This window comes from Plasmodium coatneyi, chromosome 8 (genome assembly GCF_001680005.1).
Source record: "Plasmodium coatneyi strain Hackeri chromosome 8, complete sequence".
NCBI lineage: Eukaryota > Apicomplexa > Aconoidasida > Haemosporida > Plasmodiidae > Plasmodium > Plasmodium coatneyi.
In genome coordinates, this window is record NC_033563.1 from 525,759 (window position 1) to 542,814 (window position 17,056).

General features: G+C 42.0%; 2 protein-coding genes across 2 annotated transcripts; one reads left to right on the forward strand and one right to left on the reverse strand.

Annotated features, from left to right (window-relative positions):
• Window positions 1-771: 771 nt before the first annotated feature.
• On the forward strand, window positions 772-4,611 carry PCOAH_00020400 (ValS protein; the record flags this gene model as incomplete). Its single annotated transcript, XM_020058849.1, has 2 exons — window positions 772-1,750; window positions 1,847-4,611. 2 exons carry the CDS (start codon window positions 772-774, stop codon window positions 4,609-4,611), a joined length of 3,744 nt encoding a protein of 1,247 aa, XP_019914516.1.
• Window positions 4,612-12,004: 7,393 nt separating this feature from the next.
• PCOAH_00020410 (Phosphatidylinositol 3-and 4-kinase) lies at window positions 12,005-15,128 on the reverse strand (the record flags this gene model as incomplete). Its single annotated transcript, XM_020058850.1, has 4 exons — window positions 12,005-13,363; window positions 13,490-13,735; window positions 13,874-13,970; window positions 14,068-15,128. The coding sequence occupies 4 exons, from the start codon at window positions 15,126-15,128 to the stop codon at window positions 12,005-12,007; spliced, it is 2,763 nt and encodes a 920-aa protein (XP_019914626.1).
• Window positions 15,129-17,056: the final 1,928 nt, after the last annotated feature.

The following is a 17,056-nucleotide window of genomic DNA, read 5'->3' on the forward strand; positions in this document are numbered from 1 at the left end:
GGAAGGTAGCTCTACCTGTTTTTTTTTTTTTTTTTTTTTTTTTACGCATAGGAACGAGAAAAAAAAAAAAAAAAAAAAAAAAAACTGAACGCGATAAACGCGCGAACTGCGACAAATGCATATATCAGGGTGGGGCGCACCATCTTTCGCTTTTCTATACGTAGAGTGTGCCATGTATGTTGCAATTACTCACAGTTGGGGGGATGTTTAATGGGGCAATCCGCTCGGAGAGGCTACCCAACCTCACGCTTCCTGCTTCGACGGCGCAAGTGAGAGGAACAAAAGAAGGCGGAAACAGATCTAACAAGGTACAACGGAGTCGCGTTTTGCCATCGTTAAATGAGGAGCAGCAAACAACAGAAGAAAAGCGAACGTACCCATACACGTATGTACATTTGGGGAATAACAAAACTGTCGGACAAGCAACCTGATTCGTCTAATCCCTGGAAGACCCTCTTTCGTGGCAACTGTGTACGTGTGTGGATAGGTAGGCCTCGCCATATGTCCCTTTGGGAACCTCCTCCCTCCCATGAGATGATGCTTTTACTTCCTTTTCCGCCGCTGCCCCCAGGCTGCTCCCCCTTGAGCATACACGCCCGCTGAAGGGGAGGGGAAAAACATATTTTCAATAACTTGGCACAAATTTGCGAAGGGGCAATGGTATTAGTCGTGGAACGATTGAAATGCTTCTCTTGGGGGGGCTATTTTAGGGAGACGTGAAGAGGTACCTACCGTATCCACCGCCGCTGCGCTTGTACCCCACCTCCCGGGATGAAGGCGCTGCTGCCCCACCTGTGCATTATGCACCTGTGCCTGACCCCTTCGCCAGTGGAAGGGCACACACGAAGGGGACTGCTAACTGGAGCGAATCTGTCTCCACAGGGAGGAGAAATACGCCCCCGTGTCCCTGTGGTGGTTCCTAATCGTGTCTTCAGAATTAGGTCTGTTGCAACACAACCTAGCTGTTGTAAACGACCGAGCGAATGCCCCCCTGTTGTTACACGTGATGACTCCAGCACAAGTGAGCGAAAGAGCAAAAGAGGAAGACACCCTTACCGGGGTTCACTCCATTTTGTTGAAGGCATATCCGCCGGGGTGTCGCCCCGTTTGCGAGAACTTGGTATAGCAACCGCAGGAGGGAGAAGAAGAAAAAAAAAAAAATTTTCACCCATCTACCCAACAACGGGGGAAAAGCAGTTACCCCTACGTTTATTACGAAATCATGTACTAGACTCCCTGACGGTCTGCAAAAATGAATCCATATCTACAACAGTCGCACTAAGTGGGGGCTTAGAAAAGACGAGGGACCTACTGGAAGAGCTTTACCAAAGGGGCGATGTCAGGGGAAGTCCCTTTCCCAAGTATGCCTTTTTTAAAAACACAGACGGTTTTTTAGGTTTAGAAAAAATTTACAAGATATCGAGAAGAAGGAGGTGGAACACTACCCCCTCATGGAGTTCATTACTTCAGGAAAATCAACTGCATAAGTACATTAACCAAATAGACGACCTTAAGGGATTATACAGCAAAGAACTAACGGCTAGTCTATATACCATGAAGCAGAGAGAAGAGAAGAGGTACCTGGACCGGTACAGTCCCTCAGAGTATGCCAAGTCATTTATTTTTTTATTTCCGCCACCGAACTTGTCTGGAGAGTTACACGCGGGACACTACTTCAACTTCGTTCAGCTTCACGTGCTCTTACTCTTCAGTAGGCACGTCTGGTCCAAGTTCTCCCTGCCGCTGTACGGTAAGGTCACTGAGGGGGCAGGCAGGCATAGTTGTCCCTGCTGGGAAGGAGATGCACCATGTCTACATGATTTTCTCTTAACTACCCTTTCCGCAGGCGCAGACCACGGAGGACTGAGCGCTCACGCCGCGTTCTCCAGAGTAGCCAACCCAAAGTGGACCAGAGAAAAGTACATAAGCGAAATAAACCGGTGGCAGGGAAAGCTAAAGGAAAAAATCCTCACGTGCATGCAAAAAATGAATATCGTAGTGGATAGGAGCCGCTTCTACAACACCATGGATGAAAATATGAAGCAAATTGTAAAGGACACTTTCCGCACATTGTATAGGAACAACTTTATTGTGAAGAAACTTTACCCTGTGTATTATTGCCCTCGGTTGGGAACCATCGTTTCCAAACTGGACGTAGAATTCAGGGAGGCGCTCCACCCTAAATGGAGGGTAACACTGCGCCTGGTGGATGGTGGGGAAGAATCGCATGCAGACACATCCAGTGACTCTCCCCATGGGGATACCCCTCCAGGGGAAAAATCAAAAGACAAAATAGGAGAACAGCCCAACTGTAAGTATACGAAGAACTCGCAACAAACAAATGAGGTGAAGTTTTTCCCACAAAGCTCCCACCATTTTTTTTACTTAAAAAGTACTCATGAAGTGCTACCTGAACTTACCCCATCGGAGTGCATCCATGTCGAAGTAGCCAACTTGGAAGAGTTAAAAAAAGTTGTAGCTATTTTGTACTTTTCTCCAAAGAAGGAGAAGCGCTATAGGGGCAAGTACGCCTTGCTGCCCCTTCTAAACAAGGGAGTACCTTTGATTTGTGCCAACGAGCGGAACGTTCTACCAGTACTGCGAAGTGGGAAGATACAGGAGGGAACTTTGCATGAAGTGGGCCACGGTGAAGGCGCTGGGGATGTATTCATCCCGGTGTTTTCCAAGGAGGAAAACTTTAACCACTATGCGAATGGGACAAGTTACACAGACCAATCGGAGGCATTACATTACGCCAAACGGGGGAAACATACCCAGAATAGCGGGACTAAAAACTGCCAAGAGGAGCAGGGACTCCTCCCGCTCGTGGAACACCTGATGGAGAGCGGTCTGGCCAAAGTGGTAATCCCACGGGAGACGCAACTGAAGTGTGCCTTTTATAAAAATAACGAATGTGTACTGACCCTGGCGGAGCAGTGGTGTCTGGACTATGAAAAGCTGAGCAAAATATTTTTTGATGGTCCTCATGGAAGGGAAAAAAAAAGCTACAGAATAATTCCTTCCAAATATGGGGACTACTTCACAGGGGCATTTCCCCCCCCCAGTGAGTGGACGTTAAGCAGGCAAGTCCCCTACGGGCACCCAGTGCCGCTATTTAAGTATGAGCCTCCCGATGGGGGGGTAGAGAAAGACGCCCTTTTGGGAAACTCCTCCTGCTATGTGTACGGCAACGACGTGGATGAAGCTTACCACAATTTATCTAAGTCGAAGCAATTCCAAGGTATCCAAATCAGGAGGGAGTTTCTAAAACGGGAGGAAGACGTGTTGGACAATTGGTTTTCCTCCTCCCTGTACCCACTGCACTGCATTAAGGAGTTGGGGGTTGATTTGTTCCACTTTCTGCGGGTCAGGAAGAGTCTGGTGGACTTCCTCCTCACAGGGAAGGACATTCTGCAGCCGTGGGTGGTGCGCAGCTTCGTGGTCCTGAACTATGTGATGCAGCATTTGGGGGGAGACCAAAACCCTGAGAAGAGCCGCCTGAACAAGCACGCTGACATGAAGACCGATTGTGCACCCCCACCACTCGTTGGCACCGTCAAATTCCACGGCATTTTGAAAGACCAAGCGGGAAGAAAAATCAGCAAAAGCGAAACGAACGCAACCTACTATGATAGCCTCGTGCGGGAAGCGAACGTGGATGAAGTAAGGCTCTCCTTCTGTTTTATCCAAAGGGACACAGAGGATGTCTACCTAAGTGAAAACATCAACCGGAAGAGCAGAAAATTCTTAACAAAGTTATGGAACATTGCAAAATATATTAAAGAGAAGTGTCCTCCCCAGTCGTACGAAGAAATGAACAGATGGTTCGCCTCCACCACATCTAACCCTAACCTTATCATACTTACCCATTTAGAGAAGAATCCCCATGCAAGGATCTCCCACATAGGCACCTTTCGTAGGTACCTCCAGATGCTGAATTCAGTTCTGTGCCAGATGAAAGATTATCAAGTGGGGAAGGCCATCAACATAATTTTTAACTTTGTAGTGAATATTTTTTCCAAGTTTTATTTGACTCTCCATTCCGGTGGATACTTCAAAGATGGAGAGGACAAATTGGTTAGCAACGTCCTACCCGTTTATATCTTCAGGGGGATCCTAAAAATTATATTTCCCTTCGTTCCACATATAGCAGAAGTACTTTTCATTAGGCTTTTTAGAAAGGAGCAAATGGACAAGGTTGGAAAATGCCAACCACCATTCAATGCGTCTACCCCCCTGTCCAGCAACTACGATTTGATGAAGAATGAAATGCTTCCCCCATTTGAGGAGAAGTCCTCCCCGCTGGACAAATCCTTCGATGTCTTTATGCAGTTGTATACCCTCTTGGTGAAGTACAAAAAGGAGAAGTACTCCCACCAGGGACACACCGTCCATATCTACCTCAAGCAGAATTATGATGAGGAAGTACCAATTGAATACTTCAAAAATGAGGAAGCCTCTTTGGGGAAACTTCTCGGAGAGAATGTTCGATTTTCATTTGGTAATGAATCTCCGTTGGAGGGGAACCCCGCTGCTTATCCGAGTACCGCATGGAAAATAATACATGATGACCCATCCTTCACCATTACAGTTGGGGAGGGACCGTCCTAGGCGTCCACAGAGAGTTCATTCTAACGTGGTGGCGTGGTGACGCGCCTTTTTTTCGTCCAAGTGGCCTTGTCCCCCCTCTGAGCAGCAACTTAACTACACTTTTTAATGCTGTGCACGGTTTCCATGCGCATCCCTTAAAAATGAGATGCAATGCAAGCGTGAAAGGGGTAAGGAAAAAAAAGATATAAAATATCCCCAAAGAAAGCGCAAAGTAAGCGCAGGGTAAACGAAATATAAAACGCTGGGGCAAACAAATGGTGCACACCAGGACGACAGCAGAGATGCGTGCGTGGTCAAACTGGTAACATAAAAAAAAAGGTTGGCAAAACGGGCAGACAAAAAAAAGGGGGAAAAGTGGAAAGCTTACCACTTACTTGCTTCAGAACACTCCACAAGTCCCTCCTATGTAGTTTGCTTGTGATACAGGCTGCACACACTGCGTTCCACATAGGGTATTGGTGTTTAGGGGGTTATTATTTTAGCTACACATATAAGTGATTATAGATGTATAGTAATCATTATCTTTATTTATGCAATTTTCTGTTGTAACGTATAGGGTGATGATTAATAAATACATGGGTATACTTAACGACCAGGCATATGCATGCTTCTCCCTGTTTACATGAAATGCAAATAGTGTTCTTAATTTATAGAGAAATATATAAAGCATAGGGACGCATTGGGTTCATATGCACTTCAGTTGGAGTTCCTTGCAGCATGCTTTGAAATCACTAATGTTATTTATAATATTAAAGGGTATTTAACAATAACTTTTAAACATATAGAGCCATGCACGGTCATATGCATAAGTACACTGTAGGCTACTTAACTGGGCAACAAAGTCCAAACACGTCAATCTTATGTTAATACTTAGAACTATATTTAGCGCACCTTCTGTTTACTCATACTTGTTAGTAATGACTTACCTCCTACGCCCTTCCGCATGTGCGCATATTGTGTAATTGTTCCGGGCCCATCTTCATAGATGTGGGGGAGTTTACTTTTTTGGTACTGTGTTCCTTAAATGTGGAGGTAATTATTTCCGTACCTAATATGGACACCACTCCTGTGAAGGGTATTGCTCATCGGAACAGCTTACACTAGTTTGGGGAAGGAATGAGGGTCTAAGGAAGGCGGTCTAAGGAAGGGGTCTAAGGAAGAGGAAGAAGGAAGGGAATCCTTTTTTATCTAGGATGATAACGTATATTGGTTCTTTTCCTTTGTTGATGTATTTGTTGTTCTTTTCTTCTATTATTTGTTCTTCCTTCCCTGGATGGTGTAGTAGTATATCGAGCAGAAGAATATACTGTGGGGGAATATTCTGTGTTAGAACCATACTCCGTTGTAGACTCTTCTGTTCTTGAACCATATTCATTGGTAGATTCTTCCTCTACAGTGGATGTTGAACCAAGTGTGGTAGAATATTCAGTCGGATCGAATGTGGAGTCGAATGTTGAACTTTCTGTTGTTGAACTGTCCGTTACCATGACGTCATAGGTATTCTTCCATAATTTGTTCCTTCTTCCACCTTTAGCAGGGGGACTCCGTCCTCCTGGCCACAATAAGGAAATATACTAAATAGAAAAAAAAAAAGAAATAAAGAGAAGGTAAAATTACACATACATATACACATATATATGTGTATATATGTATATGCATGTAGACATATATATACATATATATATGTACTTATATATGTATATATATATATATATGTGTATATATTTATGTTCATATGTATGTAGATATATATATGGGACGAGATATAGCAAATGTATATGGTTGTACATTTTACATTGTAATCATTGTGATACTTTATAAAAAAAAAAAGTGATTAATGGAGTTGCTATTCCAAGAAGTGTATAAGAAGGAATGTTATTGATAATCTGTTCTTGGATGTTTGTCCCTTCCGATTGTGATGGACTCGCATCAGGCATTGAATCAGATTCCACTATGGACACTGTACCCTGCCTCGGTCCGTACATTGACCTCAGTACTTCCTCGTTAAAATATTTTTTATATTCCTCGTTAAAATTGACACAAAATGGATCATTCTTAGAATTTGCCCTACAATATCTGCGCACACTTTCATATGCTAACAAGAGGTTCCCTATGTAACGTTTACATTTTATATTATTCTGACACTCAATACTCCGTAACTGTTCCTCTATAGTTTTACAGTTGTAACAATAGTGGAGTATTTTTTTCTTTTGATTTAACAATTCCCAAGAAACCCTGTGATCCTCGACATCACATCCCCTTATGCGGAATGTACTCTTCAATTTTTCATGTATTTTGCCTATAATGTCACCTAGTAAAGTAGAGTACCCTAAGTTTTCAGGTATAATTTCTTTCATCATGTAATATAGGAGATCGCACTGTGCCCCATACAGTATATCGCCCCACTGTACACTAGATGCATAACACCATGCTTCCACGAAGTTCATTGTATATTTTTTCAAGTTCCCATAGGCACCTAACCCTTGCTGCACTACCTGGCTATTCCATCCTTTACTTTCTTCATCCTTACTACACTTAAGTCCGTATACCTCCGGATTGGTAAATACATTCCCCGACTCCAAAGTGTTCAGGAGTTTATCCTACAAATGTAAATTTCCACAGAAGGGGAATATATGAATATACATGTTCCCATGTATTCCGTATTTCCAAATTTATAATCCTATGAGAAGTATATTATATGAATAAAATTTATGTTTTTCCACTTTGAATAGAAGGCGTACAAACCAGTTTTGCTCCTTTTACATCTGCTGCCTCTGTTAGGGTACATTCTAATTTTAATTCATTCGTGTCTGCATAATCCGGGTACCATTTCTTAAATTCAGTACACCATTCACCCTTACTTTCTCCTTCACACTTCGTGTACATTACCCTATAGGCATCCTGTACATCCTGTAGATATTGTCGATATTGTATGGGACAATCTTCCTTCTCTCCACTGATTCCTCCTGTAACAGTTCCTTTGTCCTTCTGATAATCAAATAACTTCCTTAATGCTTGGAACTCCTTCTTATCACATGTCTTGTATGAAAAAATTTTTGCACTTTCTTTCCCCATTCCATAAATTTTTGCTCTGCACCCATCCATAGCTTCTTTGAATTTTCCTTCTGTCGCATGTTCCAAGAACATTCCACCCATCCAATAATAAAAGAGATTATACCATTCTTTCTTATTTCCGTCATTTATTATTTTATGCACATAGCAGAACACTTTCATAATTTCATCTTTCACATTTCCATTATCGATAAAACTTCCAAAACCAAATTTCACTAGTGGAGCATAATTCCGATCACCACATTGTTCTGCTCCCTGCTGCAGCTCCTTATATTTTGCCCTTGAGGGTAACTTCTTCATAAATTGATCCTCCTATAAATGTAATGAGCAGAATATATATATGCACTCCTTTCTTTCTATATTCCTCTCACATTACTATATACATATTCTTGAACTATCCATATTGTAAAGGAAGGGAAAACTAACCTGCAGTGTTGATGGTGCCATTGTTCGTGCACACTTTCTCGTACACAGAGTATTTTAAAATTATTCAATCATTCAAAGTGAATGTATAAAAACAGTGCTTGTTCAATAGATATGAGCGAAGGAGTAAATGCGTAATTCTGCTCATTTAGTGATTATGAGTCGTTATTAAAATTCTATTCTCCCTATAGTATGCACTGCTCAATTTTTCAAGGAAGGATAATAAATTATGGATATTCATTAAATCATTATGTTCAATTCATGCAGGTGTAGGAATAATTCATCAATAAATAGTAAAGTAGGAAAGGGAAAATCAAATTTCCTTATACACTTCCCTCATGCATCTATTATACTATTGGATTGTAGGCAATTATGCCGAATGTTAAGTTGCTATTTATATGCCTCCGTCATTATATATGTGGTAGCATAATTTTACTCTTAAGCAAAAATTTTAACATGCACCCTTAATTTTTTTTTCTTCTTTGTATTTTCTCACTTAGAATATAATTTCCCCCTTCAGAGAGTATTTTAACTTATTTCATTAGACCTTCAAAATCACTCTACACTTAAATTATTATTAAGAATTTTTCATACAGAGTGCACATTGTACACATATATACCTACACTATATTGAACATTTGGTATTTACTTGCCCCATACTTATGTACCCATTAACATTTTTCATTCAGCATTCATCTATAAGAAGAATATGAAATGGTTCGAATTTATTTAAAATTGTTGATGTTCCCCCCCTTTTTGGTATTCCCTACATATATAGGGGAATATGTGTATATGTGTTCCCCCCTATACATTAATATATTGTTTTTCCTTTATATAGTTATTCTGCACTTATACTCTCTTCTTTCTCTTTTTTCTTTAAATTTAAATATTGGTTTAATGTGACCACTTATTCTTTTTAAATTAAATATATTCCTGTGTACTATGCAGTTACCTTCCTCTTTTTCTTCTAAGCATAATTTCTGGTACACCAGGATTATATAAGTGTGTATACACGTGTTATTTATATGTATGCAGTATACAGGAAATATATTACTTATTAAATATATAAGGTGGAAGAAGATGGGATGGTTAGTTGGAATGAATGTTGGCTGTTGTTGTTTGTGGTATATTCTTTATTTATTCCCTTTTCCTTTTTATATTTTTTAATTTTTTCTTTTTATTTTTTCCCACTATTTTATTTTTATTCTTATTTTTCTTTTAACCTTTAATTTTATATAAATAATTATCGCGTTCCACATACAATGTTATTCATATACACATGGATGTGATCATGCATAATCATGCATGCATATATGCATAATCCTGCTTGGTTATGGGTGGGAATTTTTTTTTCCCCCTCCTTGCTTCCGCATAAGTGCATATATATATACATAATTTGTAAATATAGTCCACATTTGTACTATAGTAGTCCTTTTCTACTTAGAACACAGTGTAGATTACTTATAGTTTGTTGAAGGAGAAGGGAAGGGCATTTTACCTAGGGTGGAAACAAATGTTTTTTCTTTTTTGATGTTGTCTAGTACTGTCCGCTCTTCCACCTTTTCTGGTGGTAGATGATGCTGGTCGTGTGGTAGTAGCAGTAGTGTTGGTGTATGGGATGGAATATAGTGTGTTAGAATCAGCTGTTAAATCTGATTCTGAATATTCTGTTGAGTTTGTTGTTGAATATTTCGCAGAATCTTCTGTGGAATCGTATCTTGCATCTTGTGTTGAATATTCCACTGAATGTTCTGAGGAATCGTATGTTGAATCGTCCGTTGTGCCATCCGTCGAATATTTTGTGGAATCGTCTATGGACATGTCGAACTGTCGTTCTGTTGATCTTTTTTTCCTTCCTGGGGAATTATTTTTCCGGGAGAATAATGAAGTATACTAATATAGGAAAAAAGAGGAGGGATAAAGCATGCACAGAATATATATAATATAGCTCCCTTTTTTTATATTAATTATTCGCAGGAATAATTCTTATCAGTTATATTATACACATTTTAAATGTAGTGGTAATTATACTTTATATAGGAGGAAACCGATTACTGGGAGTGCTGTTACTCCAATAGCAGAAGGAATAATAGTGGAATGTAATGAATGCGTTCCACCCACTCCAGGTGAACCTTCCGTAACAATTCCTGTTTGATTCTGCATGAGCTTCGGTTGAGGTTCAGCTATTACCTGATCATCCTGAGAATTTCCTGGAGAAACTATGTTCGGGTCAGTGTTACCTGAAATTTTCTGAAGAATAGTATGTTGTGTATCTTCAGGCAATGTACGGGACACTTTCTGATCCTGTTCCTCCTGAGTGTCCGATAGATTCTTCGGAGGTTCCTGCGAAGAATTATTATCAGTAATGACACTTCCTTCAGCAGCACTTGCACCTGCTGCACCTGTGGGTCTACTACCACCAGGAGGAAGACTACCTGCAACACCATCTTGTAAATTCGCCCTAACTTCCTGATCAGGACCTGCCAGAGTAGTGACAACGCCCTGCTCATGATCACCATCATCACTGACTTCCTCCAGTTGCTTCTGTTGCTGCTGCTGCAGCTGCGCCTGCACTTGTCCCAGCAGTGTACTTAGTTTGGGCGCATTACTGAGAACCTGACTCTGCCATGGTGAGTGCCATATACTACAGAACGCACTGGACGACGTCTCTTTCTTCTGGCACTTCTTGATGATGTTCGTATATACGTCATTCGCGTGCCTCAGGTAACCTTCGTACTCTTTCAGGCATCCTCCACTAAAATTTCTCCAAATATCCTTTACTGTGTCATAGTCCTGGCTACACTCGTATAATTCTTTGAGTTCCCTGAACTCCCTGTCCGTAACATCCAGATATGTAAGTTCGCATCTTTTGGTACCATGTTGCTCTTCTATTTTTGATAGTATATAACAAATTTTTTTCATAATGTGAGAAAAATAAGTTTCCCCTTCTCTCCATTCTGTTAAAACTTTCTGCCCCAGCCAGAAAGGAAAGTGTTGACACTGAGTAACCCTATCGATCATTCTCTTTTCATGAATATTAATATAGCACCAAGTATTTACAACTTCTTGTGCGAACTTAGGAGGACTTTCATGCAGCGCTAAAGAGTCTTTCAATTCTGCCTCTACACTTACACAAATAGCATCTTCCTGCCTACTTTTCGATTTTTCCTCTAATGTTTTATGTACTTCCTCAAATTTGGGAGAGTGTGTACAGCCTGCCTAAAAAATTTAATGAATAAGGTGTACACAATGCATTATATATATATTATAATATATGTTCCCAGATATATTCGTTAAGTACTATATGTGTATTTATCCCGCCCCGAAATTTCTTCGTTTACCACTGCCATTTTCCTTTTTTCCTGTTGTAATATTTTGGGTTATAATACATTTTATCCTAATACATTTTATCCTAATACATGTACATCCTTCGGTATATATACACTTCCCCCATTTTTTGAATTATACACTTCCATTATTCCTTCCTTCCCCTGTGTTTTACTTACACATACGTATAGTCCTGTACTGAGTTCCTATTCCTTAATTTGAATATACATTCACTCTCATTATGGAAATTATAATTCATTGTAAACATGGATTATACAAATATATATATGTTACTCATATGTGTATGGAGTATATTAATTATTAAATGTATACACAGAAGGTGAGAAGGGAAGAAGAACGATGGTGCGATGGTAAGTTGGGGGTTGTGCTATGGCATATTCTTTTTTTTTTTTCCTTTTTTTTTTTTTTTTTTCTTTTTTCAGGTAAATTATTTTTACAAGGCGGTGTTTACAAACGAATGGGGGAGAAATCTAAATGGCACGGGGTTCATCAAATGGGTGTGCTTTTCTAACGGCTGGTCCGTTATCCACCAAGGCCGGGGGGGTGCCCCTCACTTTATGCTCCTCAGGTAGCCATGCTTGATATCACTGATCTGCGACCCGTTGTAAGGATATTGTTTCCACCCCGGGTGGTAATCGTTAATATACCTCTTGACATAATTTTCAAAAGTCTCGAAGAAAAGTTTCTCGAAAATTTTGTTCTCCCATTTGACGTTTATTATTTTGTTGTTCTTGTCTCGAATCATCCAGACTGAGTTCACCTTGTTCATGTCCATGCTACGATAGGCCGTCCCGCTGGACTCAGTTATCCGTTTGATGGTTCCTGAGGGTTTTTTAAACGGCACGTCATCACCATCATCGTCGCTGTCGTCTTCCTCTGAAGAGACCGTTGCGTCCGTGTCGTCTTCCACTCCGCTTTTGAGCAAATCCCCTTTGTTTGTCTCATCCTGTTCCTCTTCAGGTACATCGTTCGCCCTGTCACTCAGCAATCCCTTTCCTTCCTCTTCTCCCCCCTTTAGTGCTTCATCACCTGGTTTGTTATCATCCTTGTCGTAATACTTTTTTTTTTTTTTTTTCTTCTTCTTCTTTTTTTCCTTTACCTTCGTGTCTTGGTCGCTCGCGCTGTGTAGTGGTGGGCGATCGTCCGCTTGGCTGTCCTGTTTGTCATCACATTTGTCATAACGCTCCCTACTCGCTCCACCGCTGGGTGGCGTGTTTCCCTCCCCACCATCTGCACTCCCCTTGGGGGAGTCCCCACTGCAGGAATTACTTCCCCCTTTATCGTCAATGCAAGAACTGGAGCTTGCAGTCACCAAAGTATAGTCACTCTTATTGCTCAACGAATTGGTCGATGTCTTATTTTGCTCATTCTGTTCACTTCCAACGTTCTGATCCACATCAGGCTCCCTCCTGTACAAGCCATCGTAGGCACTCTTTTCTTTCCTCTTCATAGATTCGAATTCGTTACTTAGGCTTCCTTTTGCCCCGCCCTGTGGAATCATCCCACCGGGCGCACACGATACACTGTCGTAAACAGCCTGCACTGTTTCATCCTTCATCGAACCGTCTTTATTTTCCTTCCCTTTAGGACTATTCCCTCTTAGGTTATCCTCTGCAGTTTCTATTCCTTCTACATCTTGGAAGCTGTTCCCACCGGGTAGGGACTTCCCATAACTGTAGTCCAATGACTTGGACTTATCCTTCGATAGAGGACTAAAACGCCAGGCCTCCTCTTCAATTTTCTTTCCATCAGTTGTGTCGTTTTCTCCTTTCAATACGTCGTCGATATTATCGATCGACTTCATTTTGCTTATTTTTTTTTTCTTGTTAATTTTTATTTCCGCCAGGTCCAGGATGTAGCCCAGCCGGTTGGTGCTCATAAGGGAGGTGTAGTCCATCATTTGATATGCCTATCGGAGGGAAGCAAATGGAAACGGCATGACAGATGGAACACGGGGGGAACAAATAGGGTCGACTGCACGGGATAATCATCCAGCAATAGATGCAGACGCACTGCATGGTCGCTCCTAGCCCACCTGCACGATGGAGTCCCGCACGAGGTGCTCCAGCACGGACTCTTCGTCGATGCTCTTTCTCGTGCTGATTTTTGCAATTTCATGCAAATTCAGGTGCATCCTGGCTCCGATTTGCAACAACCTCGTGCACACGCGCATGGTCCGTATGCAGTCCTCCCGGATTAGGAGCTTGTTACGAATTTTCTCCGCGTCCTTGTCAGGGTCGAACGTGAAGATGACCTCCAGCACCTCGTCGTCGAAGGGGACCTAAAGGGTTAAGTGGTGAGGTGAAGTAACATGCGTCGGGTACAAGTAATCATTCACGCCCCATACAACTGACCGCCACGCACCCTGCATAACAGATTGCAAAGGAAAGAACAGCTTTCCATGTCGCCCTGTGCTCACCTTCGTCTGGGGCCACTCGAACCAAACCAGATCAATCTCCGCGACGTCCATTATGTGCGGCATGATGAGTCCGTGGTCGATGGGGATGAGGCTGTACCTGCGGGTGGGAATGGACAAGGCATATAGACAGGACAATGTGAAAGGTGGAAATAGACAGGGCAATGTGACGCGCCAAATAGGGTTGACTGGCCCACCTGGATGGCTTCTTATCAATCGTGACGATCCGCTTGAGGACGTCCTCATCACTGGTACCCAGGCTACGATTATTCCGATAAAGAAACTGATTACACGAATCCTTTAGACTCTTCAAAGGAGACACTAAAATGTTTCCATCGTTCCGATCCAAGTTCATAACCCGTATGTCTAAAATTGCAATTTTGTGAATGTCCCTAATGCTAAACTGTTTGTGGTCGTAGTTTCCTACACTTTCCCTAGAATCAACAAACTCCTGTAAGGAGCCACATTTCCACTTTAGGTTATTCTCATGATCAACATATTTGAGCTTGCTCTTATTATTAAAGTGTGGGTTACAAGCTTCCACCATGATGGTACAGGGTACGCTACTGAAATTGTTGTAACTGTTATCTAGTATGTAGGCAGCAATCTCTCTGCTGGCTCCTTCCCCAGAAAGGACTCCAGACCGAAATCCTTCCTGATACATCTTCCCTTCATACCCTCTAGGGTTAAATGGGGCAAATGCTTCCTCATCTAGAGGCTTAAAAACAGAACATACCTTCTTCTTGCTGTTGAAGAGAAGGTAGGTACCCCCCGTTCCATCCATAGTTAGCTTTGGAGAAATGTTTTTTTTAAAAGCTAATTTTATATCGTGTAAAATATTTTCAAAGAAAGGAGGGTAACTCTTCTGATCTATGACTCTTATGGACGCATTAGGGTTGATATCCTTTATGGCCCAATATAACTTATTAATTTTTTTTTTTTTTTTTTTTTTTTTTTTCTCATTTCGTCCTGTACATTCTAAATACGTACTTATAATCCTATAGTTTGGCAATTTGATCCCCTTGTAAAATATGATGATGTCATTTACTTTTACTCCTCCGGGTAGATTTAACTTTTTTATAAGCAGCCTCTTCAGCATTTGCACATCGTAGAAGGGGAATATCAGCAGGCTGATGTGCCTGTTCCCGTTTATTTCATAAAACAGCGTGCTGATCACATCGTTCTCATCGTTCACCCTCAACGCGTTGTGCGTGCTGAAGTACATCTGCTGCGACATCGGCAGGCTGTTGCTCCCCATCGTGTAGCGCAGAAAATGCAACAGCAATTATTAAAAAAAATGTGAAATCCAGAATGGGCCACGTGTGTGTGTGTCTTACAGGCAGGATGTGACGTCTGCCGTACCGCGCCAACGGGGAAAATCGTCACTCGATACAGTTGTTACGGTAGCTCTTGCGTACTTCCGTTACACCTGTTACCCTCGCAGAAAATAGATAAACGGGGACCCAAGTGGCACTGGGTGAGTGCACATGAATCTTCGCGCGGGTGACCGACGTATATGTGTGCGGGGGGTGCATTCCCTCGAGGACGGATACGCTGTGTTAGTGAAGTGCCGTCAAGAAGGGGCAGTCTTAACACTTAGCAGCGTTAACAAATAGCAGCTTTGACATCGCGCTCACTTCCTCGCAGTCCCCCCCTTCGCAACATTCACACCGACTGCATACTCACATGCGGATATAGGTATGCACACAAAAGCAGCGCCGTTTCCGGGTGTACTCCCCTTCAGTACCATCTACACCGCTGCTCCTCTTCGCTATGCAGGGGTATATTCCTGGGGAAGGGGCACTGAAGCGGCGGTGTAGAGGAAGCAGCAGAGTAAGACACTTAGAGTCATGCCCACACCATACTTATATACGTGTTGGCTTCCGAGCAAAGGTATATGTGTGCATTTACAATGGACTCCCCCCCCTGACGCGGCGCCATTAGAGTACACCCCACAATGAGAGCACGCTCGGGGGGTACAACTGCGTGGCGAGAATATAGTCACGAACTCATCTGACGAAGCAGCAATGAAGTGGGAAGGTGAGCAAATGAACAGATGAACAGGTGACAGGATGTACCCTTCGGGAACAGAACTGCACTCGCTCCGGAAGAATTTCCGTAAAAGGGGGCAACATAAATGAAACACATAAAACATACACAACGACAAAACAACACAAAATGAAGCAAAGTGAAGTAAAACGAAACGAAACAAGTGGCTGTGTGGAAGTACACGTGCGCTTAAGCAATACATGCGTGTAATTAATCACGTCAAATTATTGTGTACATATGCCCTTACCTAGGGTGAAGTGGTGTAATAAATTCAGAGGTGTATGTAGCGGGTGGGGAGATCAATTCAATTGGGAATAAAATGGGGGACGCGGGAAGCATACACAACGCTACGGCGAAATGGGGAACGCTGCACAAAAAGGCACATTCGTATGGTGTATTTCCATGGTGCCTTTGCACGGCACATTTGCCTCCGCGCTAAATGCACGCGTGTATAAACAAATGAACTTAGCAGAAGAAAGAAGTGCGTAACAATCGCAAGTGGGAAAGATGCAAAAATGCGCCAACAGTTTTGTACACATATAAATGGCTTTTTTTTTTTTTTTTTTTTTTTTTTTATTTAAAGCAGCCGTGTGGTATACACGTAGTGTATGCATGTACGTGTTTAAGAGGCATATATTTTCCCTTCCTCCGTGAAATTGCATTTGCGTGCGTTCGCGTAAGCACACTATTTGCTGTGTACGTGTAAATGGGACTTCACACTTGGGTGTACAAATACATGCATACTTCATATATATGTACATATATTTACGTACCCCCCATGTGGCTGCTTTAAGTGTTCCTGCCACTTTCCCTTTTCCGCCGAACAGGGCTACCACGCGACGCATGGATGGGTTGACAACGTGCATTCGCGTCCCATACGTGTGATGCCGGTACCGCCGCAAAATAATGCAACAGTTACACTGTGCCACGTGCGAATCGGTGGCCACGCAAGATTATATCTTCTATAAAGTTAAAGCTGACTTTGTTCATTCAGCGAAGTGGCGGAAGTGCAATTGGCGTTTTTCATCCAGTTGCTCATTTTTTGCGTCAAACTAGCTGTATTTGCTTTTACGCTGTCTGTTTTTTTTTTCTTTCTGTTCTTCATATTTCTTTTGTCTGTTCTCCCTACATTTGTAT